Source organism: Microchirus variegatus (genome assembly GCF_963457635.1).
Source record: "Microchirus variegatus genome assembly, chromosome: 4".
Taxonomy (NCBI): domain Eukaryota; kingdom Metazoa; phylum Chordata; class Actinopteri; order Pleuronectiformes; family Soleidae; genus Microchirus; species Microchirus variegatus.
In genome coordinates, this window is record NC_139805.1 from 23,394,184 (window position 1) to 23,420,164 (window position 25,981).

A 25,981-nucleotide genomic window follows, 5' to 3' on the forward strand; every position below is an offset into this window, starting at 1 on the left:
TAAAGGGCTAGTATGCAACTTATATATTTTAGTAAGCATCTAGTAAATGGTGAATATCTGTTCCCTAATCTAAAGTGTTACCTAATGTTTACTGATGTATGTATGTTTTTCCATTCAAACACACTTATTTTTGGCCCCCTGGTGGCTGTTCAATATAATTTTACTTCCTGCGTGGCTTCACCCGGCTAACCAGATATACAGTCTATAGTCATCATGGCAAGTATTTGCCTATTCCACATGGGATTAAAAAAACACCATCAATTTTACAAAACATCTTGTGTAATATATACTTTATACGAGCAGAAGAATACGTTGTAAAAGTGATGAGAAACGCACAACATATAATTCCATTAAAAACCAGACGTTTGCAGCTAGAACAGTCGTTTATCACATTAACAATGTATTGAGTGTATTTGATTAATTTAATATTATATTCATTGAGAAAAAGTGCTTTTCCTTCAAAAATAAGGACATTTCTAAGTGACCCTAAACTTTTGAACCGTTAACCGTTAATTAATTGGAAGTTAGTTTGATGAAAACCTGAAGAGTCATGCGTGCATACCTGCTTCACACAGACTCCCGGTGTATCCAGGAAGACACTGACAGATGAAACTGTTAATCTGGTCTTTACAAGTTCCTCCGTTCTGGCAAGGATGTGAGGCACATTCATTCACATCTACACGGAGTCACAGAGAAAACACAAAGCAGCTACTATTACGTTTTTTTTAATTAGAAGAAAACATCTGGCCAAGGTCAAAGGCTGCGCAGACAGATTATATTAGGCATGAAGTTGATACAGGAATTAAGGAAAATCTGTGTGTCCATTCCTCTGGTATTGTGTTTTTTTTAGACTTGACATTGTGGTGTGCAGCGCATCTGACTCACTGATCTGACATCTTCGTCCGGTGAAGCCAGCCAAGCAGGAGCAAGTGAAGGAGGGGTTTCCTTTAATACAGTCGTCGATGCACTGACCGCCGTTCAGACAGGGTCGCAGGTGCGGACACACTAATGCTGCGCAGAGGAGGCAGTGGAACAGAGAATCCTTGATGAAATTAAAAAGTAGTAAAACAACCAACGAGAAGCCGAGGGACTGATGTGGAACTAGCAGTTTCTCACCAGAGTTATTGCAGCCGCCCACTTCTACATGTGCATCGTCTATGCGGAACACCCATCTGCCCGGGAAGCCCACGTTGGTGGTTCCCTCCACGTTAGCCACGTCAGCCGTGCGAGAGCCGGGGATGTTGAAGTAACGCTTGCCGTCACCAGCGTTGAAACCTGCCTGGTTTCAAAGAAAGTAAGAAGGAGGCGGATACCACAAAAGAGGGTTGAATTAAAAAAAAAAAAAATTATTTATATCTCACGTTTACATCGCAGTATGGAAACAATATGGGTAATATCTTTTTAATAAGGAGGTAGGATTTGGATTACACCATCTAAGATAGTGTAGTAAGCATGTTGAAATCTATTCTCCCTTATGTTCCACACACATTTTCCATTATTACCAACCTATTAATTGGTGCTTAGTGTAGAAATAAGATGGTGTTACGTATAATAACTTCCCTATTACAAAGTTATTACCACACTACAGCCATATTGTTCCTGTACTGTAATGGAAAAATTAACTGTTTTGATTGATAGGTCTTCTTTTAAAGTTTTAATTGTTTATCTTAATGCAGCCAATGGCTCGTAACCACAGGGTCACCAGGTTAAATCCTAGGACAGGTCAAGAGCTGGAATATATATATATATATATATGTATATGTATATATATATGTATATGTATGTATATATATATATATGTATATATATATATATATATATATATATATATATATATATATATATATATATATATATATATATATATATACATGTATGTATGTATGTATGTATGTATGTATGTATGTATATATATTTTTTTTTTTTTGGTTCTCTGTTGTCTTTTATGTCTGTGTCTGTTACGTGGTGTTTTCTTGTCTGTCTTGGCCAAGTGACTCAGTTCTGGTTAAATACCGGTAAAAATAATAACACATATATATATATATATATATATATATATATTATGTATTGGTTTGTCATTTTATTTATTCATTTATTGGTCTATGGGTCCGTAATAAAGACTCAATTTAATCAAATATCTACTGTATATACAGTATATATATATATATATATATATATATATATATATATAAACCAATACATAAGTACAAAGAAATTAATAGTGATACATCACCTATTAAGGAATATTAATATACATATCTATAGACTGATACATCAAGTGGGAAAAAACATTTCAAAATAAGATTCCTTCAAGCAGCTTGAAGATTATTAATAGACTGACACAAATCATTTACTCAGGGCATTGTTATTTATGACCTGCAGTCTTTTTTAAATGTCCACAAGTGTGCAGTCAACAGAGGTGCACAATATGCTTTAAAAAGAGACATAAGAACATTTATTGAACCGCCATGCAAGGATGTTAGATGCAGTACATACTCACTTCCACATTCATTAGTATTCCTGATTATCCACATATTTAATTAATAAGTCAACGGCCTCATATTTCATCCATTTAAGCCATCGTTAGTTCATCTTCACATGAAGCAGATGACCCTGTAGCTCAGATCGAGTGTCACGCGTGACTGTCACCACCTTGTGATCTTACCTGCGCTGCGATGCCTCCGAGTCCAGCCAGGTTTCCTCCACTGCTGGCATGCATGCCTGTGGTCCATGTGATATTATTGTACTGGAATATAGTGAAGGAAAGCTCTCCGTCTGTAATGAGCACCACTTGGAAAGTATTCACCTGCACAGAGAAGAACAGGCTCTGTTCATTTCCTGATTCCTGGAATAATGCTCATATCTAACTGACATTTTATAATAATGGTACAGATTCAAGCTTGGACCATGTTGTTGTTGTTGGGGCAGATAGCAGGATATTCATAGTTATCATTTAAATGGAACCCAATAGCTGTGCTTTCTAATCACCTATTACATCCCAGAAGAATGATGGAGGTAAGGTGCATGGTTGGGTGAGATCTGTGCGGTTACATGTGAGTTCATACCGGCGTGTTGGCGTTGCCTCCAAAGAACGTAACTTGGTGCCACGTGGAGATGAGGGCCCATGTTGCGTTAAAACTGGGGAAGTCTGGAAAGTAAGTCTTGACATCGGCCGAGGCCCTGCTCAGCATGGAAGGCTCCTGGCTCTCTCTGTAGAAGACTCTCCCTGCCCGACGGTTGTCTACGTCAGCCCAGAACGGCGCGACGACCCTCCTGTCCCCAGCGATTGGAAAAGCTACTGGCGTGAATTGAGACACCTCCCTCAGGAAAGATACAAGGCCGTTGTTGTTGACCTGAGGAGACACAGTGTGAGTTAGAACACCGGAACAATGTTGACCATAACATTTCAGATTTAATCACAGTGACTTGTCTGTATTATTTGGTTGGGTTCTTGTGGAAGTGCTGACTAAAGACAAACACTTTTTTTCTGACCTTACATGGCAAGCACTGGGAGAGTGGATGCTCTCATAATGGATGTTTGCACTTCACATGTAGGAAACAGATGCTACCTTTAGTCCGTAAAATGAGAGCAGCTGAGAAAACCCAGTGCACATGCACCTGCAAAGTCACTGCACCAGGAAAAGACCATTCATGGCCCCTAAATCCACAGACGTCTGCCAACAGCAAAGTAACCAAATAAATGAAACCATCCTCCGCTTGTCCACATCGCTCCTCTGTGAGAATTACGCAGCCCTGCAGCTATACGTATATAATGTTGCATGGCGTAAAATAGGTGAGAAGTTGTTGTTTTTTCACCTGGAGTGGCAGAAACAACACTGGTGCAAGTTTTAACACAGGCTATAGAAGCAAAACAAACAGATTAAAGACATCAGGTTTGGTACAACAGAAAACTGCATTGGGCCCCAACCTGAGGGACCAACTTAGTGGACATCTGACAGACATGACATTGAAATGACACTCACTAAAGAGGCCCAATATCACTAGCTTGCTTTATAACTTTGTGAAGGCTATAATTGGGGATGGAAATGAATAAAAGCCTTCTGTACACAAGGGAAAGCACCCAGGAGCTCCATTTTTTATATCCAGATCACCACCAAAATCAAGTCAATTCTTCCTTTGGCCATAACTTACATCCCCTGAAAAATTTCATTCAAATATGTCCATTAATTTTTGAATAATGCAGCTCAAAGACAGACACAGGACACAAACAGGAAACATGAACTGCTGTGTTAGATTGAGAACTTAAGAAACCCATGTTCACTTCCTGATTGTCTTTCATTAATTATGACTTATCGACTTTGAAAATGAACGAGTGTCAACTTCCTGTTTACACAGGAAGTACACGTGTGCAGCCCAGTGTACCTGAATTGTACCCTACACCGATCGTTTTGATCCAAATCTGCCAAATTTTAACTAACTTCCCGCTGCTGTTAAACCTCCTGATTGGTCAAAGGGCATTTAGTCATAGACATGATGACATGAGGACTACTTCTTTGTGGATTGTTGGTCCCTGGTTGGATAAAGTGTCGTGGGACGTGCAAAAAGGTTCTCTCAGATTTATCTGCAGACTGCCAGAGATTGAGAAATCAATGTCACTGACCAGAAAAACTGTCAGAATATTCTTCTTTCAACTCGGCACAGCGGATCATCATTGCCCCATCACCAACTGTACTCATGTCCTTTTTCACGGTCAGCATAAAGATCTATTAAACACATGATTTTTTTAATTAACAGTAGCTTTACTCAGTTGTTATAAAACAGACCGCACTAATATCCTCAGGAACAAGCTCCTGAACCTGGGTGTGAAGAGGAAAGTTCTTCAATCACCCATGAAAGGCCTTCATTCATACACCATTTCTGCATATTATCAGGAACAGGAGAGTCCACCCACCATGGCACTGGCCCTGTTTCTCCTAAACACTGGCACAAACTTTGCCTCTCAGCATTCACGCCGTGTCATGTGACAGTGACAAAGCAGCGTCAGATGGCTCGCCAGCATACAAAAAAACATAATTTGAAGGACTTTGCTGTAAAAACAGCAGAGGAAGTTTTGGTTGGCACGGTGCGTGGGCTCAGTTAATTGCCCGACCACAGTCTTCCCCTCTGCATCAGTGTGATGTGGTGAGCATGTGGCCAATGTGGGGAAGATCAGGAACCGACTGCACGAGCAGGGGCCCGGAGGTCAGCCAGAGCACCATCTGATACCGAGAGAGGAAAACAAGAGCGAGGATGAACGCGAACTGCAAAACCTCCCACACCCACATACCCACTAATGAGAGACCTGTGGTGGCTGTAAGACGGTTACCCCGTCTTACAGCGTAATTAGTGTCGGAAATCATGCTGAACACTGAATAAAGCTTAAGCTCCAATACTGGAAGATGTTTAATCGCCTAATCTGATCTCGTGTAGCATCTGGAACTGCTTAAACAAGTGTATTTCTTCCTCTTGAAGACTTTTAGGGGACCGCTCTGACATGGAAAAGGCCTTGGAGGAATTTAAACTGAACATGCATTAAACTGAACATCCCATACTTTCTTCTCATGAACTTCAAGCAAACTTCTTTTACTGGTGTGGACGTCCAGTGAAGGGAGGTTGTGCTTCACACATACGTGAGAGAGTGAACGGGTTGAGAGCGATCCTTGTGTTATGCTGTAACATGACCAAGGTCAAAAACACAGGGGGAAAGAAGGTGCGATCAGTCAACCTTGTAAGCAGCATCTCCCCCTCAACATATTTCTTTCTCTCACTCTCAATGGTGCCACTTCACTCTTCAACTCCCTTGTTATTTTTTTTGGGAATTCTTCGCCGGATATATCCGGGATTTTGCTTGGGTGGTTTTTCCTCAGAGCCAAGCAATTTATGGACTAAAATAAACTTTCATCTGGCTTAAGTCAAGCCAAAGCAAACTCCTAAATGAAAAAGGTGCCCGTGGATCAACTCAGGAAAACATTAGTTTTCCTTGTCAAAAACAGAGGTTTCACAGTTACAAGCTTGTCCAATTATTAACGAGACCCAAGGAAGTGACTACAGCCTGATGGCCTGTGCACTTGGCCTGGAACTGTTTAGCCTTGGTTCACCTTTATCTGCAGATAGTTTACAGAGAGGCAATCAAATCTGTTTGGAAGAAGGCAGTGTTTAAAGTATATTTTAATGTGAAAATTACCTAAAACTGCAGAAAAAAACCACAATGATGCTACAGTCAGAAGATGCTGCAGTAAGGGCTTTCTTTCAGGGCTGACTCTAAGGTCTGTATGTATTTATACAATCTCATGCAAGTCCTTTTTTCACATACTGTGCATCTCAGTGGCTCAAATACAGATCTATTGAAAGCAAACCTTGTGTGAGACACATATCACCAATCCATAAGGGATCACAAAGGTCGTTTATACACTATATAACTTAGCACAACTGTTTGCACATGCCAAACAAAGACATGTTCCGTTGTTCAATATGAAGCTACTGTCAGAAGTAAATAAGCTGAAAGCAGAATTATGCTAACTATACTATTTATTACCAGCTCCGGACTCAATGTGGTGTCAATGTCTCCACTGCTTGTTCAAATGGAACAAACTCCACCTCCCAGCATGCAGCTGAGCAACAACAGCAATCACAATATCATGTTCTTCAAGTACAATAAACGTCCAATATACAATCAACAGTCACTTAATAGGGTGGTACACCTGTGTGATTGCTTTTTGGCAGCAACTCACTGCAATTACAAAGCAAAGTAGTTGTTTTTGTCCTTTCTAGGCTACCATATGATGATGCCACACAGTAGAGGAACAATTAAAACTGAGAGAAAATTATGTTTTTGCTTTAAAGAGGCTGCAATGTTTGCAGTTCTGAAGTTTATGCTGCTAATTTTTGTTATATTACAACATATTAGCAATAAATTTGCATTTTTTCTTTGCCGACCATCAACTACTGTCTTCTGTATTTCTTGGCGTGGTCCTTGAATCCTGTCATCACTGTCAGCATAACAAGGGATCACACAAAGTCACCCCCCCCCCCCCATGTTTTCACACAAAGAAGCTTTCAGCGTTGACGTTGATGTCCACTGACCATCACCTGACTGCATCAGTGTGAACACACTTTATCTCACCCACATCTCGTCTCTCAACACACGACATACATACGCACAAAAATAACCCAAGCTGAGTCCAAAGAGGAGATGTGGATACACACACACATCTTTGGGCCACATACAGTGGTGAGCGAAAGTGAGTGAATGAAAAGTGCACAAACTCCAAGTGTTGAAGGTTTTCAGGGGAGCAGATGAGCAGTAGCAGATGTGGAGTCGGTTAAGAGTGCACTTACACTCAAGCACATTCTTGGCGGAATTCTTCCAAAAAATGTCTTTGACTTGTGTTTCTATGGTTTTCTTATTTAAAATTACAGACAAAAGAAAACTTTATCAGGTAGATTTTAAGAATATCTATAAGAATATGTGCTTAACTGTGTAAGCAGAGTCTTCAAACTGCACATGTGAGATTATCTATGTCCAATATCTGCCTTTGATCATAACCCTCTATTCTCACATCTGCTTTTAAACTCGTGTTCTCTCCTCTCTGACCTCACATGTCCTCCTTCATGTTTGTAACACTGACCAACAGAGACGTTAATCTGTGAAGCGCGTTGTTTAGAAGCCCCCTACACATGACGCTTTGTAAATACAGTGCATCTGCGTTCTGTTAAAGTGATCGGTCATCTCTCAGATAAAGCAGCTGGACAGTTCCAGTGGGAAGACCCCTGCCATGTTATCTGAGGCGTGAGAGGACAGGAGGAGGGAGGGGGGAGCAGAGAGGAGACATCCCAGCAACATGTGAAAACTCCCAGACACAAACCATAACAAGAGGGACAGCCTGGTTACCAGGAGGCAAAAGTGGGACTGGAGCTGCACCAAGTCAGGAGGGGAGGGGACATTTCTTTTTTTTTTTTAGGATTTTTCAGGGGACACTATGGAGATCACTGTGCCCAGGTGTCACATGGCACATGTAGCGCTGGCGTATCTGTTCATCACAGCTGCTAAAAATAAGAGGTCTTGCTTCGAGAAGGGACGAAGGCTGATGGTCGAGGCTTTAACAGGATCTGCGAGGGCTTTAAAGGCATGTGTGCTGCTTAACAACATCCACAAACTGTCCTGTTTCGGTGCGGTGGCTCAACAGCTTGTTCTTGGAACAAACTTCTAGAGGGGAACAAATATTCATGTAAATTTAGCCTGCAGTGCTCAGTGAAATATGAAAGCAGCCTTTCTGGTGGCAGAGATCACCGTGTGACCCGGCACACTTTATACAAGCAGATGTTTAATAGATTCAGGTGAGGCGTTTAAATGAGCGTGACTGTAATTTCGAGTGCCTGCCACAGTCTGTTAGGCCTCGCATGACTGCAGAGTTGCAGTTCAGCGGGATGCAGAGATATCACATCACAACCAACACAGCATTTTCCAGAATATGAAGTACCCTCATTTTTATCTGTTAATCAGATGATATTTCAAATGTGAGCCAAACGACGGGCAACTTGTCTAATCTTGTCTGATATAAATATTGTCAATCCTTATTATTACAGGAGAAGAGACACGCTGTTGCTCCTCAGGGCAAAACTCAAATTAAAAATGTGTTAATAACTCCAGGATAGCGTTTTGTCCACTGTTCCTCAACAGGACTTCTTTAGGAGGAGATGTCCTGATCCAGTCCATCTCCCCAACTACAATCCAGTATGTCTGAGAGCTTTTTGAGATGCCAAGGGAGCGCCAGTGGCAGTGACTTTATCTGTTTCATCTGGGCCTGTTTCTACTTCACTTTGTTCGAGTTGAGGTTATTTTATACACCGTAGAAACCACTCCATGTTCTGTAAACAGGAAGGCCCAATGGCAATCAATGCCATGGGCATGCATAGGAGGAAGAGGGCAAACTATCTGTTTTGCTGGCTCATTCCTTATTCTCCAAATTGAAGACCTTTTAGGGAATTTTTTGTAGCACTTAGAATCAAATTTGATGCTAACTGCACTAGCGTAGCAGACTGTTTTGGATCTTCCAACAATGAATAGTGATGTCTTTCATAGCTTTTTTAGACACCGAGGGGGGCCAACATTAGTGACTGTTTAGTGACAGTAATATTATCTCTTTCATCTGGGTCTGTTTCTACTTTTTTTCGTTCGGGTCGAGGTATTTTATATTTAAACCACTCCATGTTGTGTTAACAGGCAAGACAGTTAGCGCATCTGTTAGCTTGCTGCCCTGGCAAACAATGTCATCGTTGAATGAAGAAGAAGGGATGAGAGCTTTAGCTTCTTTCACACTAAAAAATCAGCAGGTTTATCTGTGATGAGAGATCATTCCTGTTGCCAGTGGTTGTTCTGCCCCATGTGAATTGTAATATCATTGAAGAGGAAGAAAAATAATCCCATGGTTTACGCTAATAATGTTAATGTAATAAATTATATTAAGCGCTGTACCAAATTTTAAAGCGTACGGTTAGCTTGATGCTAATGGAAATGGCAACGGCTATGCTAACGGACGCAAGAAAGTGTTCCCACTGATGCTAATCAGAGTTGAAGTAGATAAACTAACCTAAATTGCACCCCCCAAAGTGAATGCCAATGCACTCGGGTATATTTCCAATTTCAGATATTTCAAGGGTATTTTGCGACAGAAATTCTGACCATGAAAAGGCACTGCACTGAAAAAACCCAAAAGTCTTCATTGGGGGACTGAGTTCACCTCCTTTGGCTCAGAATAGAAAGGACGACCTTTGGCCTTGCCCCTTGTTGCCATGCTTCTTCGGCCTCTGCTGCCCTCGGTTTGATCAGGGAGGAGGTTCAGAGAAGGAGGGGAAGAGGAGGAAGGGGGTGAAGAGTTTCGGAAAGCAAATGCGGATGCATAACCACAACAGGTGGTGTTGATTTAAGGGAGTTCTGCCTTTTCCATGAGCTGGAACTGAACCCAATACTTGACAAAGGCAGATCAAAGTATGTTTCATTGTGGTGCGCGAAAATCCTTGTCAAACCATTGGGCTTCCTCCCATGAGCACTGTTTCCCTCTCTCTCCGGCTCCGTACATATGCGCCCCCCCCCCACCTCTCTCTCTCTCTGTGAAAAAAGAAGTGCTCACAGATGCTCTGCAGCAACAGTAAGAACACAAACTGTCATTTCCTCTAACAACTCTTTGCAGACTTAGCAGAACAGGACTCACCACTGTTCTGCTAATAATTCTGCCTTGGTGCACTTAGTGTGGGGCAGATGTGAAGTGAAGAGAATGTCATGATTGGATCCACCCACAGGGAGAAAAACATGATCTTCTACAAACAAGGTTACACACAGTGGAGCTTGTGAGCGCACACAAACATATACAAACTCTCAAAGTGCGCTGCAATGTGGTGATTGGCTGCACTCCAAATGTCATCTCCCCGAGGCTCTCATACAATCCACACCATGTCAGTTCCAAGCACATGCACACATGCTGACATAAAAAGACATAAACACACACATAAACACGAGGAAAAACACAGTGTTACTCACGTAGAGTCCCGTGTGCTTGTCTCCAAAGAAGGGGAAGGCAACAGTGATCTGCACCAGCCCGGAGCCTCCGTCATCCTGAGCCATGGTCTGGGTGTCCCCCTTGTCCTGGCCAAAGGGGTAGAAGTCCTCCAGGGGCACAGCGGGGTCCACCCCAGGCAGCAGGTCCAGGGAGAGCAGGGTGCAGAGGCAGGGCAGCAGGGCACGCAGCACCAACACCATGGCCTCAGCCACCCAGGGATGGAGCTGACAGCAGGCACCACAGAGGAGGGAGGGAGGAGCACACACACACACACACACACAGACACACACACCTGAGGCACCAAGAGCAGAGCAGAGCAGGACAAGACTGTACGCTTCCTCCTCTCAAACCACAGCAGTGTGAATCCTCCCCTGACTGCTCCCTGACTCTGCCTCTCTCTCCTCTCACTTGTCCTTCAGTAGTGAACTGGGCTGCTGGTGTGAGACAGAGGAATACTGGAGATTCCTTGCATTCTGCTTGCTGCTGGGCACTGCATGAGCTACACTCCGTCTCACTGAAATGAAACGAGGGAAGAAATGAAAGAAGAGGGGGGGGAGCAGCGTGATTCAGCTGAGATTTTTTTTTTTTTTTTTCAAAAACAATCCAGTGATTTGGTCCCTGATGGTCAGCTTAGAAATATCCTCAATAAAAGCTCTATTCTGCCTGCCAAAGGAGTTCTTTCAGTTTTGGCCCCACCTCCCCCACAGGGATTCACTACCTTGCATAATTAGCTACTTCCAGCCAATCCCTGCAAAGAGGCCGGTAACTGGATAACCACTGGGCGGACCTATGATAATCAAAGGGCTGTTTTAAAGAAACTGACAGGATTTTCCTCCTACTATGCACAGTTACCGAGGCACGCGAGGTTAGACAGCGAGAGGACATGCATGTGCACTGAAAGCACGGTGAGAGCACAATCAGAAATGACAGGATGAGAAGGAGTAAAATGGCTTTTAGCAGCTGTGGATAAAAACACACACACAGCATGGGAAACATGTGGTGTCTAATCAGTGGAGGGAAGATCACAGATCAGCTCAGGATTTTTTTGGGGGGTTGTGAAGGATTACAGCAATAAAAAGGACTGATGATCCCACAGACTTGGAGGAGTCGGCAACGATCTCTGAGAGAAAACACTGGAGACAGCACTGGCAATAGAGAGCGAAGGTCATTCTCTCACCCACACTAGCAGTCAATCCACAAAGGCTTTTAATGGTGCGAACCAAACTCTCGAGCTCACATGCCAGGAAAGGGCAGTGGCTGCTGTCCTTCACAAAGTTCACTGAAACATTTTCTTTCAACAACAAACTTTGTGAAAGTGCAGACAGCAGAGCAATCGCCACTGATGTTCACATCTGAAATGGCATATATTTTTTTTAATTAATCACAACCACAACTTTTTCATACATTGATGAGGTGAAATACAGTACATGGTAAAACAAATGATTTACACTTCACTGTAGATTATTTTGGACAAGGTAACATTACATTACTAACAAGTGACTGTGACATAAAAGATGTGTATAAAATCACAATGACAAACAACTATAAGAAAGAAAAGCACCAACCAAGGAAACCTCTCATTACATTGTTTCCTCAAAAAAAATGACACAGCATAAACAGATTTAAAAACACCAACTTCAGCAAGCTGGAGGAAATCCTTAAAACAATTTGGCACATCCAGTCCACTTACAAACAAAACACTCATTGTTTGTTGTTGTTGAGTTTTTCCTGCAGATTAATGTAATCCGGTGAGCACATGTGTGGGAGTAAAAAACGCCTTGGGACTGTGTTTGTGTGCGCGCAGCTTCCCCCCCAAAAAAATTGTGGATGTAGCTTATAACATAACTTTGTGGGGAAGCTGCCAGAGGGGACAGTGAGTGAGGAAGCCAGAGGTGCTACATACTTCACTGCAGGGTCTCTGCCTACACACCAGGCTGCAGCATCTGATTCAAATAGGCATGTCGTCTTCTCGTCTCCTGATCCAGCTGCTCTTTGAGAGTTAACACCTAATCAGAAACAAAGGAATATTGCTAGAGACACACAAAAACATGGATATGCAGTAGAAAAAGCCCTAAAGCACTCAGAGAGCAAACCTCTGCCAAGGCCACCCAGGTTTCCTATAATGTCAATGCAGATTATGATCAAAACAAGTGTGTAATTCGTAAATATAAACTAAATTCTCTGATTCAAACTGTTCACACACTAAGTCTATCAGCTCCACAAGAGTGTATTTTTCAGTTTAAATTTCACGTTGTCAGGCACAATTTGCGTGCTGCACAGAGGAAGTGATTAATGTTAAGACAGACGAAGGCAACAGTAACGAGTTTTGGAGAAATAATAAAAACACAAAGAAGCGCCTACGTAAAGTTCCAGAAAACACACTAGTTCAGTACAAACACAAATACTCTCTCAGTCAGGTCTGATAGTATTACTTGACATAATTTCGGTTCACATAGACAAAAGAGGCAGAAACCCTAAATAACAACTAAACTGACATCAATTTTTTGATTTATTTTCTTTCAAAAAGTTGTATTAAAAAAATCAAGAAATACATTCTCAGTTCTATTAGTCCACATGTTTCTGTAAAATACACAAGTAGCTCTGTTGTATGAATGGATGAATGAGTGTAAATGGCAGAATGGCAAAACTGTAGTGTAGTGTAAAGCAGCTTAAGTGGCCATTAAGACGCCTACAAAAGCGCTATATAAACACAGACCATTTACTATTAACTTACATCCTACATCCTAATAACCTACATAGTGATGTTTTAATGTATCCTGTTTTACTTCATACATGTAATTGCTATGAATTAATTAATTAATATTGTGTTGTTGTTTGTGTGGCCTGATTCTATGCTGCCTCTTGGCCAGGCTCTTTGTAAATGAGAATTGGTTCTCAGTTGACTTGTCTGGCTAAATAAAGGTAAAACAAATGTTTATAACCTCTAAAGGCTCCACTGTGACCCCACACCTCATATGAGACTGCAGAGCTTTCTGAGAGGACGGCTCTCAGTCCATATTCCAACTGTTTATTAGTATTTCAGTACCTCAGTCATGTTTCAGAGAACCAAGATTGATCCTTTAACTTAAAGTTACTAGTGTAACTGTTAATCTTCTGCCTTCCCTCCGTTAGTCATGATTTAAAAGACATCACTCTGTGTCGCCTCAGACATGAAAACAAAACACTGCTACACCGAGAAACACAGAAATAGAGTCATGTGGAGCTGATAAACTTAATCAGAACGGTGTCAACTCATCTGATAACAGACATTGGAAAGTTACATACTACAGCTTTACGTTATGCTGCTCTTACGCCAGTGATAACATTAAAAAAACATAAAATACCTGTTCCTCCAGGCATTTGACCCTCTGGCGATGGGCCCTCTCTCTGCTCTCCAGAGCGTGAGCTCCTTGGAGCTGACTGTCTCTCAGACGATCTGTCTCCAGATCCAGCTCCTGGTGATGGCGCGCTGTCACCTCCAGGAGGCGCTGTGCATGAGAGTGCTCCAACTGAGAGATTTGGGCCTGAAGACAGTTTCACATGAAACACATTTGAAACTACAGCATGGAGAGAGCTGACTAAGGGCTTTACTGAAGTCATGACCTTTAGTCCACATAGCTCTTATTGAGTGCAAAAAGTCAAAATACTTAATAATTACTTGATAAGAGTTATTTTTAACTGATTGTAGCTGTTTAAGAGTTTCAGTCACTGACAATAAGTTTTAAAGTGCTCCTGTTACACTCACCTCACTTACACAGTGCAAGTGCAGAGTGTTTTTAATATTCTGAAGTGTTACATGAGCTGCAGATGGATTTTTTTAAATGTGTTTTTTGGATGAGAAATGTAAATAAACATGACAGTATGCAAATGTAAATACACAGCACACAAGTGGCTAGAAAATAAAAGCATTTCAAACATTACCACAGACTTTCCATTCAAGTTGAATTTAAGACCTAGACTTACATTACATTTTTCAAATCTTTACAATTGTAATGTTTTTAATATAAACCAGAATAAGTAGAACATACAAATAAAGCTGCAGGACGCAGAGGACCTGTAATAATATTATTATTCTTTTATTTTGTAATTTAAGCCTGTTCAGCTGCAGCATTGTGGTTGTTTTTAACATCAGTCACATCTGTGACTATTTCTCATTTGTTTAATGGTATAATCTGTCTTATGTTCGAGTGTCTTAACACTCAGTTTCTGATTCAATTGATTATTTATTTAATTTATTCAAACCGAAAAAGTACAGTAAAAATATAAATGTTACCGTTTGATGTGATATATGAGATTACAGCTGATTACACCAGATTATAGCTAGATTTGCTGCAGTGCCCTTGGCAGGTCAAAATGAAACAACAAAGACACAACAAATAAAGCACATCATAGATATGTAATAGTTAGTCTTCTTAGTACCTACAGTATCAGATCTGTTTGGTTTTTCCTATTTGCTCCACTAACATGGTTTGGGCCATGAGTCACTTCTGTTTTACTCATTAACATGACATAACATCAAACCCAGATTGCGTTGATAGATATTATATCTGTAGTGTTCCATTACAGTTCCTCACAGTGTCACCCTCAGCCTCCACTGACTCTCACCTGCAGCGCCTGCACGTCACTCAGCTTCTCAGCCAGCTCCTGCTGCAGGCTGCGGACCATCTGCCCCAACTGCTCCTTCTCTCTGCCTGCTGATGCTGCGTCCTCCTCCCTCCTCAGCCTCTCCATCTCCACCTGAGAACACAGGCGCACACACACAGGGGTGACATAATGTGAACAACTTCACCATGATTGCTCTGCACTCATTTGCCTTCCTGCTTGGAAGAAGCCAAGCACAGAATGTCTTGGTTTTCACAGTCCGCCAACAAGTTTTCCATCACCAGGATCACACCGTACACAGATCAATGTGTATAAAATTGAAATAATAATAATACTACTTAATGACAGCATAATAAAACAGTTAGTTATTCAAATAACCTACTCTGTATTAATGTAAGTGCCAGTTTATGGGTCATATTGCTGTGTGTCTTCACTTGGTCCATATTGTGGCACAAAGGGCTTCTGACCAACATGAAACATTACTTCAGTTCTGGCCTTGCAGCAGTTCTACAGTTGACTTCAAGATGATTGTAATTGCACTTAAAGCCATTTGTGGCTTGGCTGCTTCATATACTTCAGATGGTTTACTGCACATTGAGCAACAAAGCCCCGAACTGACTGAGCAAAAGCCTAATGTATGTCTAACGTGTCAGGGTTCAGGTTAAACTGGGGCCTTATGAAACTGTATTTCTAGTCCACGTAAGGAAAATGTTTGTTTGCAGATAAGAGAAGATATTGGGATTTTTGAAACCTCTTAGCTATTCTGAGACATGGGCTCTGTCCGTGTCAGCAGCATTTTCTGATTATCTTGAACAGAATAACATCACACTCAGAATAAGCAATAATCAGGCTAAGATTTGTCGTCACGTTATGCAGACATGAATACATCTTAGTCAGATTATAACATGCTTTTGGAGATTCCAAAGCAGTATGACAACACAAATACATGTATGAGTCATATTCAGACAATGCTCTGTAACATGTAAATATGAAAGGAATAGTAGTTGTAGTAAAAGTACTGATTTATGTAAACATAGTAATGTATAATTTCATGGAGGAAAATGGAGGATAAAAAGTCTGAGGAAGAGCCTGTTGTGCTCAAAAACACTGGAAATAAAATGTCATTCTATGGGAGCTTTCACTTCTTATTCAGAATAAAGTCAGTCATCAGATTACTGGGTCCATGTAAGCAAATCATCCCTCTCATAAGTTGATTGAGTCAACTTTTATTTTATTATATCAGCTGAAGAGTTTTGTTGGGACCAAGATGGAGAGGATTAGAAATGAGCATATTTGAGGGGCAGCTCAGGTTAAACTGTGTGAAAATAAACTATGAGATCATGGTTTGGTCATGTGCAGAGGAGGGATAGTGTTAATTATATTGGACAAATGATGTTGAATATGGGGCTGCTGGGGAGGAGTTAAAGAGAAAGTGAGACTTTTATAAAAAACCTAAAGTGAGGGCCTTGTTTTTCAGAGGCAGTCCCAACAAACAAACCAGCCACAGCGTGTGTTTTGTGTTTTGAAGCCGAGGCTTACAACAGAACAAAGGAAGAAGAAAAAAAAGTCATCCTTTTTTGGTATGTGAAGGCCACCATCGTTCCTTGAAGAGCTAGAGAAACGGAGGGGGGTGAGCTGACAAGTCCTTTGTTTAAAACATTCTGCTGTCTCACCATGAGATGTTATTAACTCTTACACAAACAAAGACGACCTCAGTGACGGCGCTTTTGAAGCTTAGGTTGTGCAAGATGATATAATGTTTGGTCTTTGTAATCGGATCCTGTAAAAGCTAACTATATATATATGCAGTTAAACTGAATAAGTTTTATGTGATTTCTGAACCAGTAACACAATTTGAGTTATTCAGCTCACCTTCTCCAGCGCCTTTCTCAGAGCTGACTTATCTTTACCAAGTCGTGTCAGCAGCTTCTCCATCTCTGCTCTCTCGCTTTGAAGCTTTTGAAAAGTGTTCTGTAGACTGGTGGACTTGTCTTGAAGTTCTGCCTTCTCTCTCTGCAGCTGCTGGGAGCTGCCTTGGGCTTGGACTTCAGCTTTCTGCCGCAGCTTCAGGCTCTGCAGCGTTCAACAAACGTTCATATATCAAACTCCAACATTCACGCCTGTGTTTACACCTTTACCCCAGAGTAACTCACCTCCTTCAGTGTCCAGTTGTTTTTCTCCAGCTCTGAAAGTTTAAGCTCTGCGTCCTCTTGGGCTCTTTCGAGGTTTTGTGTGCGCTCTGTCAGTGTGTGGTTCAGCCTCTTACTCTCTGAAAGGGTATCTCGTGTCTTATCCAGACGTTCCTGTGGGCACACAAATGTTGACATACACCACACAATGAGCCACACATTTTCATTAAAGCACAATTTTGCACTTCGTCTGACCTCATGCCGCTCACCTTCCCTGATTTTTTTTGTCTCTTTTACACTTCTTGACACAGTGTTGAAAGCTGCACACAGGACTTTCAGATATTTCTTTCTCGTTTTTACAACAGTGAGTCGACAGCTTTCGAGCAAATCAAGAGATTTATGATAAGAATGTCATGTTTTTGTTTGTTCAATATATCTTTAAAGTCCATTTCTAAACCAAGGCCGGAAATCTCTCCTGAGAAGTTCTTGGAAAATTAATGAGCTTGTCCGGCCATTTTATTGCTCGCTGCAAATGTAAATGGAATAATGTTCAGTCAGGAGCTGTGAAGGTTAAATAGCTGCACTTTAAATCCGAGCAAGGCAGTGAAAGCATGAGGATCAGTCTTCTGTTGAAGTTTTAATCAAAATCCTTAGGAGGAGAAAGGCTAAACATTTAAAATACACTGAACAGGATTTGTTTTTGTAATAGAAATGGAAAAATTTATTCTTTAAATGCTTGTTCTGTTTTTTAATTAATGAGTGTATAGTATGTACCTGCAGCAGCCTTCGGTCTTGCTCACTGGCGATCAGAGCCTTCTGCAGCTGTGTGATCTGCTCCTGCAGGGCTCCACTGCTGCTCCTGTTGTCACTGAGAGACTCAGACACTTTGTGGAGCTGCTCTCTCAGCTGACTCTCGTGCTGCTCCGCTCGAGCCAGCGACGTGGACAGTCTCTCCTCGTTGACCCTCAGGGCCGCACAGCGGTCCTCGCTCTCGCTCAGCTTCCTCCTCAGCTCTGTCAGTCGCTCATGCAGTGCCCCGGCCTCTGCATCCAGCTCTGCTGCCCTGAGCTGGGCCCTGTGCAGCTCGCCCTCAAGGGTGCGCTGAGTCAGCTCCAGGCGGCTGGATCTGTTTTCTGCTGCGTCCAAAGTCTCTTTCAGCTTTCGCTGTTCTGCACTTGCACGAGATTCTAAGCCCTGGAAGAGCTCCAACTTGTCCTGTAGAGGAAATGGAATCAATTGCCACTTAAAGGTCTGGGGCCGTATTTATGAAGCGTCTTAGAGTGCCATTTTACACTTAAGTCCTGAGAATTTGTGAAATTTAGTCCTACTCTCAAACTTAAGAATAATAGCTATTCATCAACTTTCTTAAGTCTAAGAATCACTCCTACTCTCCCAGATATTTAAGAGACCTCCAGAGGTGTCTTAAGTGGTTAGGAGTTGCCAGTCGGGGGCAGCACTGAGGTGAGAAGGATGTCCTGGCTTTGTTATATGACGAGCAGCTGATCAAACGTCAGGGGCGCCGATTTATGTTTTTGCTGATGGGTTCTCATCATCGTGCTTGCATGATTGTTGCTATTTTGACACGCGCACATTCGTCTCATAGTAAAACACATTAGATCAATTAACAGCAGCGGCCGCAATGAACGCACGCACGCACACGGACACGATCTCTTTCACAAAAACAGTCTTCACACTGGTGATGCATAAGAGGATTTTAATCTCAATTATGCAACCCTAACGCAAAAGAGGAAAAGGAAAAATCGACAACCCAACACCACAGCCTGGATTGAACAGCGTAGCTACCGTAACCGCCTATAAGTTTAAGGTAATAACAGCCTACCAACCGAACTGCAACTTCACTCATTAATTAATCAAAAGCTGATATTAATTATACTGTCAATGATCATAACTGGTTTTAATGACACAAATGTAGGTTAAATCTAAAAGTGTTACTAACTACACACACCAGGAAAGAAATAATCATAACCACCAAAACTACAGCAAAAAAGCAACGCAAATCATGGACCAAATCCGCAATTCAAAACCATCCCGACACATCCTTTAAAACACAGTACCACAGTAGGCTATAACAAATATTTAATTTGTCGTTTTGTCACTCACCATTATTTTTAATTGGTGAGGAATGTGTTTCCTCTGGTAGCGGTGCGTCTTATAAACTGGTCCGCGATTATTTCCAGGTTGTTATTCCTTGACAATGTCTTGTGACAGTTCAGCCTTGGTCCATTGTGGACCGCAGATAGGTTTTCCGACATTACAATGCAACCCGTTGATAGGTATTGGTCATTAACAAATCAATGACAAGCGTAGGCTGGCAAATGTGAGTGCTCGAAAATCTCTGCGATATTTCTTTATTCTTAGACATGGGATTCCCTTCCGTGATTGGTCATTTCTATGGACACGGAAGTGACGTCACCTAAAATTCCGTTTACGGCACATAGTACTGTCGTAATTCAACTCTGAGAGTGACACTTAAGATTCAGTCCTACACTTCGCTGAAAGTGTGAGTAAGACGCTTGATAAATAACTTTTAAGTGAAACTTTCAGCGAATAATTTTTTTACTCATAAGTCTACTCTTAGCAGGGTTCTTAGGAGTAATTCTAAGACGCTTGATAAATACGGGCCCTGGTAAGTAAGATTTTGTTCAAATGATTCTCATTTGACAGAAATGGAAAATAGAATATGTACACTAGTGTTTTTTGAGTGTACAATCTCTTTTCTTTTTCTGTGATTGATGTTATATGCAATACTATCAGACCTGACTGAGAGAGCATTAGTGTTTTTTGAGCAGCAGAATTCTCCTCTGAAACCTTTTGTGGGAGTTTCTTTGTGTTTTCAGTCATACTCCAACCTGTTTGCAGGTGCGTAGCTTCAAACGCAATGTTACTGTTGCCTCGGTCTGTCTTGACATAAAAAAAAAATCACTTCCTGTATTGAAGGAATATCTCAGGGCAACAGGAGATATAAATAATGCTATGCTAAGAAACACAGAGAGAGTTGTGTGGAGCTGACTGACTTAGTGTGCTGTAATGGACATTTGTTTATAAGTTAAGCACTACCTTCTTACTTACCTGCAGTACCCTGAACTCTTCCTCAGCAGCTTGCAGACTCGTCCTGAGTTGGACTACCTCCTCCTCAAGGCGCTTCTTCTCTCTTTCTGATCGACATGCAACTCCCTCCTGCAGGGAAAATGATAACTGCACCTCTTGCAATCGTTCGGCCATCTCTCTTTTTCCTGTTAGACATAATAAAGACGCTGTTCATCTCAAATAAATGAACAAATTATGTGTATGTAATATTGTGTATGTGTCGAATCCATTGAGTTTCTTACCCTGCTCTGTTTGTTTCAAGGATGCCTGCAGTTGCAGTACCTGGGCGGCTGATTTATTCTGGCTGGCTTTGAGCTGTGCCACTTGCTGACTCAGACTGACTACCTGAGCTTTGGCTTCATCCTGAAAAAAACAAAAAAAACATGTTGCAGGATCCACTGCAAGTGATTTGTGTATTTAATGTACAGGCAACCTTAAGGAAATTTAAATATACCCTGTCTCTTTGTGCTTCCCGAAATTCGTGCTGGAATTCCTGCAGGGCCGCATGCACTGTGTCGACGTCCAGCTCTTCATTTTCACCACGAGAAACAGATCTGTCCATCACATTCTCCCCTCCTGACCAAAGACCACACTCGTTACTGCATACGTGTATAGCAAACAAATGGCCTCATAACACCTTAGCGTAAAATTGCATGGCCATACCTCTTACTTGCAGGTGGCATCTCCAGGAAGAGGGAGACGTTCGATGTGAGCCAGGTGTGTTTGGAAGCCTCAAATGGCTGATGCCAACATTGCGACGCAGAGCTGAATACATTCCCGCCAGCTTTAGCTCCAGCTCCTTACATTTAGCATCACCCAACAGAAGCTGCTCCTCCAGGCCCTGAACCTTACATTCGGCTAAGTCCACTTGTGTGGACAGATCTGTGACCTGGACCCTGGCGTCCTCTAGCGCCTCCTGCAGCTGGACAGAGGTTTCTTTATGCCTCTGGTTACTCTGCTGTTGATAGGCTTCTTTTTCCTGCAGCAACTCTCGACTCTGCTGCCCCTCCGTCTCCATTTCCACCAAACGACGCTGCACACCTGCAACCTTTAAAGACAAAAATAGACTGCATTATTTTCTCTATAGGACTACATCTCTACATACACAATTTTGAAGAGAACATTTAAAAAGGGAAACGCATAGAACAAACTTAAAACATCCAATGTTTAATGTGGAAAAAGAAAATCCAAGTGTCCAGATTCTCTACTGGTTTTGTGGGTAAATGCATTTAACCACTCACCTTTTTCTTTTATTTTGACATCTATTTCTACTATTCATTATTCACAATTGTTCGCAACCCATTTCCTGTGTAAATAAAGTGATGGGACATAGTTTCTGTAATGAATTGAGCTTTGAGATAAAAGGCGTCTTAAACTCAGGGCTGGATGCTTGATATGTATACACAATATTTCACAGACTGTTATATTCGTTTTACTGCAGGGAGGCTACATTAACCAGGCTTCAAATTCACCAAAATGATGTGCTTTTTCTGTTTCAAGTTGCTATCCATGTTCTTGAAAACAGAATACAAAACTATGCCATACATTTAGTTGACAACTCAAGGAAACTCTCTCTCACTGCCGGGGTCGTGAGAACTTGGGGACCCTAAAAATTGAGTTATGGGACAGAAGAGGTTAAAATCTCTTCATCATAAAATACAAAATCTAGTCATAAAGTTCTCATCATGAAACAAAGTTATATAATAACTGTTGTTGTAATATTGATACAATATATATGAGTAGACTGTGTTTATGTCATGTTTCTCTACAGTTTTTCATGTTTCATAATTTTACCTCATGTAGCGCTGCGTCTCTTCCAGCCTCACACTCGAGAACTCTCTGCTTGAGACTGAAAGCTTCGCGGCGAGCCTGCTCCTCCTTCTGCTCCTCCTGACAAACCCGAGCCTGCAGCTCCTGCAGCTCCTGTTTCTGCCGGCTGTTCTCGCCTTCAAGGATCTTAACCTGCTCAAGTTAAAACAGCACAAAGCTTTTAAAAGTAAATCCTTTATTTATAAATACAGCTGATGGAAAGCAGTGACCTCAGTAATGCTTTCACCTGTCTGCGCAGCTCCTGCAGCTCTCTGCGTGCCTGCAGGCGAGACTTCTCCAGCTCCCTCATACTGCTCCGTAAGGTGGCTGCATCTTGGTCCATCGAGCTACTGCATTCCTCTAAGACTGACACTTTCTGATCTCTCTCTTCCACGGCTCGTCTTAGGCTGTTTTGACAGAAAAATATTAAATCATCCATGGTTGCTAAATACCACAAGAAAAAGGATTCTGGGGAAATTCTGGCTCTACCTGCTGTTTTCACTCTCTACTTTCTTAATGAAAGCTCTGAGTTCCTGGTTGGAGGCTTGGATGGCCTCTTTCTCTCTGCTCTCATCCCCCAAGAGTCTTCTCTGATCCAAGGCTTCTTTTCGCTGCTTGTCCCGCTCCTGTGCACACTCCTGGAGCTCTCGGTGAGCCTCAATCAGCTCCCGGCGCCCACTGTTAAGTCCATCCTGAGCTTCCTGAAGCTGCCGACGAAGGCCTTCCAACTTCATGTCCATGAAGAGCAGGATAATGTGTCAGTGAGGGTAAATTAGGAAGTCTCCACTGAACAGTAAACCTGTTAAAGCACTTATAAGCACATATAACTTATATATGACATTGTAGTTCTATAGACACTCATCACTGACTCTAACTGTCCTGTATAAAATTATAACTTGACACAGTTGTTTCTCTCCCCCTTTCTGTCCCCCACCTCTCCTCTGTCCCCATTTTTCTTTTCACCCCAACCAGCTGAGGCAGATGGCCGCACATCTTTGAGTCTCGTACAGTCAGAGATAAAGTTAAAAGGGAGTTTTTCCTCTCCACTGATGCCTAGTGCTTGCTCATTGTGGAATTGTTGGGTTTCTCTGCTCTGCATGATGTTGTCTATGTACAGTGCCTTGAGATGATGTATGTTATGATTTGGTGCTATACAAATACAATACATAAATACAGTTGATGTTCTTATTCTGCCTCTGTTTGGTCTTCTAGAACAGAAAAGACCTTGCATTATTTGTATGCTGTGTCCTTCATCTGGAAACAAGCACTGCCAAGCAAAACTATCAGACCTGAATGGGGGAGCATTTGTGTATACAGCAAGAGTGGTGGGTGGTAACAAGAAGCATTTATCATCTCCGTTTTGCAGCCGTCTTGTTGTTAAGCTAATCACTTGTGCGGCAGGCAACATGAGATTTTAACACTGATTTACTGAGTAACAGAAAGAGTTGGGTGGAGCCGGCCACCAGCTTAAAATCAGCCTAATTTCTCAACGTTTGAATTTAAATAACTACTTTACTACAAACATACAAGCTATTATTATCTTAAACTTCTCCCTTTGATTAATGATAAACTCCCACATAGAAATACCACTTTTATCTTTTTCATCTTAAATAAAGCATTACATAATATATTTTTATCATTCATTTCCTTTGGATATAAACAAAGTTTATCAGGATTTAATAAACTCTGCACTATTCTTACTTTTTGAAAAAACCTTTTTTAAATATAAATTCAGTACAAATGTCCAACACTAACAAAATTCTTCTCATCCTTAAAATTTCATCAAAACCTTCCATGGAGCTGTTCTGTCCAAAACATCAGCAGCTAAAACACACAACGCAATAATGGAAACTGGAAAAGAACTGATTTTGGATCAGATAATGAATTTCAGCGTCTTTGTTTGAAAGCTCAGCATGTCTTACTCTTAAGTGCTACGTGCACAGTCTCAAGATACTGCGTGACCTATATTCTGTTTTATGGCAACATGTGTTTAGTGAGAGAAAAAGGGAGGACAGAGCTTATCTGGGCATGGATAGGAGCCAGGTGAGCCTGCAGCGAGCTGCTGTCTCCTCCAATCTCCTCACTGGGGCTCGCAGTGTAAAAAACCAGGGCAACACGATAAACACTGAGGAGGTGGTGGAGGGGTGGGGGTGGAGGAGGGAGGATGAGGACCAAGATGAGGAGGAGTGTTCCGTTCAGAGGCCACACAAGATGGTTCTTTCTCATAAACTCTAATGTGAGAAAAAACAAGCCAGTGCTGATCTGGCCATTTATACTTTATTTTATCAGATTTTCGTTTTGGGGGGGGGCTAGAGCAAAGGAGAAGGGCCAAGAATATGAGGGCAGCAATGTTGTGTTGTATGGATGGGAGAGGGGGGACCTAGAGTCTCAGTCGAGCCAGGTTCTCACCACTGCAAGGAAGAAAATAAACACTCTCCTACTGGCTTATTTACACAAGGGGTTAACTCGATGTATTATGGTACCAGGGACTTTATCGTTCCTGCTCTGGCAGGGGCCTAAGTGGCCACCGGGCAAACCGGGACTAACCCTTATGTGATGCTGCATCAGTGGACCACTGGCTGCCATGACGTTAACAGCAGCCATGCACTGGAAAATATCCATCCATCCATTATCTACCGCTTTATCCTCCACCAGAGGGTCGCAGGGGGTGCTGTCCCTATATCAGCTGACATAGGGCGATAGGCGGGGTACACCCTGGACAGTTCGCCAGTCCATCGCAGGGCCACATATAGAGACAAACAACCATTCAACCATTCACTCTCACACCCAAGGTCAACTTAGAGTGTCCAATCTACCTAATCCCCAAATCTGCAAGTTTTTAGACTGTGAGAGGAAGCCAGAGAACCCAGAAAAAACCCATGCACACACAGGGAGAAAATGCAAACTCCTTGCAGAAAGGCCCTTGTTCCAACACTGGAAAATATCCATCCATTCATTACTGTATCTACTGCTCTATCCTCCACTATTCAGGGCATGCATGGGAACACATGACTGGGCTCACTTCAGTAGTCAATCACAACTTATATTCAATCCGAGGTCTTTATCCAGGGCTATAATTCTTTCCTCGTTCGTTCTCCTTTTCTCACTGTTTGACATGAGAATCCCAAGACTTTATTAGTGAAAATAATCAAACAAGGAAATGAGTCTGGGCGGCAGCCAAATATTACAGTGCCACTGAAGCCTGACTCAATATACTGTGCTGGGGAGGGATGTCCAAACCTCAAAACCCCTCTGCTAAACTTTGACAAGACTAAAGAGATGGTGCAAAGACAGGATGATCATCATTTTTTGGAGTTTTTACTGAAACCAAAACGTCCCACGCAGATAAACTATTGACGTTTCCAAGAAAACCAGGCTATTAAATCAAGGCACGATGAGGCCCTCGCAGCTCAGCAGTTCCATCTTAATGAGGTGAGTGTGAGCTTGTTATTTCACTGAAGCGCGCAGCAATCTTGTGCCTAAAATCCTGACTTCAAGCAAACCCAGCAGTGGATATTTACTGCTCTCATTTGGCTCAGAGAGCTATGTCACAAAGCCAAAATTATAGTCTAATTGCACTGTTATGTTTATATTAAGCCCAGTGGATAAATTATTCCTGCAGTGAACTTGACTGGAAAAGGGCAGAGAAAGTAAGAGCTGGGCAAGCATCTTAACAGTGGTCACCACTTTTACTCTGCAGTCTCTGCGCCTGATGGCACCATGATGCTAGTAAAGCTCCGTGGCACCAGCTTGTATCAACAGAAGCCTGTGGTGAAT

At 42.0% G+C, this 25,981-nt stretch overlaps 2 protein-coding genes across 2 annotated transcripts in view; both read right to left on the reverse strand.

Annotated features, from left to right (window-relative positions):
• sned1 (sushi, nidogen and EGF-like domains 1) overlaps positions 1–10,756 on the reverse strand; it is a gene marked incomplete at its 5' end in the record, with an annotated part of 33,516 nt that extends 22,760 nt beyond the window's left edge. The window contains 6 exons of the mRNA XM_083888634.1: positions 563–676; positions 886–1,011; positions 1,117–1,279; positions 2,666–2,806; positions 3,066–3,353; positions 10,538–10,756. Coding sequence (XP_083744760.1) covers positions 563–676; positions 886–1,011; positions 1,117–1,279; positions 2,666–2,806; positions 3,066–3,353; positions 10,538–10,756 — 1,051 coding nt within the window. The remainder of the gene's footprint in view (positions 1–562; positions 677–885; positions 1,012–1,116; positions 1,280–2,665; positions 2,807–3,065; positions 3,354–10,537) is intronic.
• A 1,722-nt stretch (positions 10,757–12,478) lies between these two features.
• The window catches only part of crocc2 (ciliary rootlet coiled-coil, rootletin family member 2), a gene marked incomplete at both ends in the record, with an annotated part of 43,431 nt that continues 29,928 nt past the window's right edge, over positions 12,479–25,981 (reverse strand). The window contains 13 exons of the mRNA XM_083888251.1: positions 12,479–12,562; positions 13,901–14,080; positions 15,162–15,293; positions 17,031–17,231; positions 17,312–17,461; positions 18,062–18,502; positions 20,378–20,541; positions 20,638–20,758; positions 20,850–20,971; positions 21,059–21,443; positions 22,190–22,357; positions 22,452–22,611; positions 22,694–22,932. Of these exons, the coding sequence (XP_083744377.1) occupies positions 12,479–12,562; positions 13,901–14,080; positions 15,162–15,293; positions 17,031–17,231; positions 17,312–17,461; positions 18,062–18,502; positions 20,378–20,541; positions 20,638–20,758; positions 20,850–20,971; positions 21,059–21,443; positions 22,190–22,357; positions 22,452–22,611; positions 22,694–22,932 (2,547 nt within the window). The remainder of the gene's footprint in view (positions 12,563–13,900; positions 14,081–15,161; positions 15,294–17,030; positions 17,232–17,311; positions 17,462–18,061; positions 18,503–20,377; positions 20,542–20,637; positions 20,759–20,849; positions 20,972–21,058; positions 21,444–22,189; positions 22,358–22,451; positions 22,612–22,693; positions 22,933–25,981) is intronic.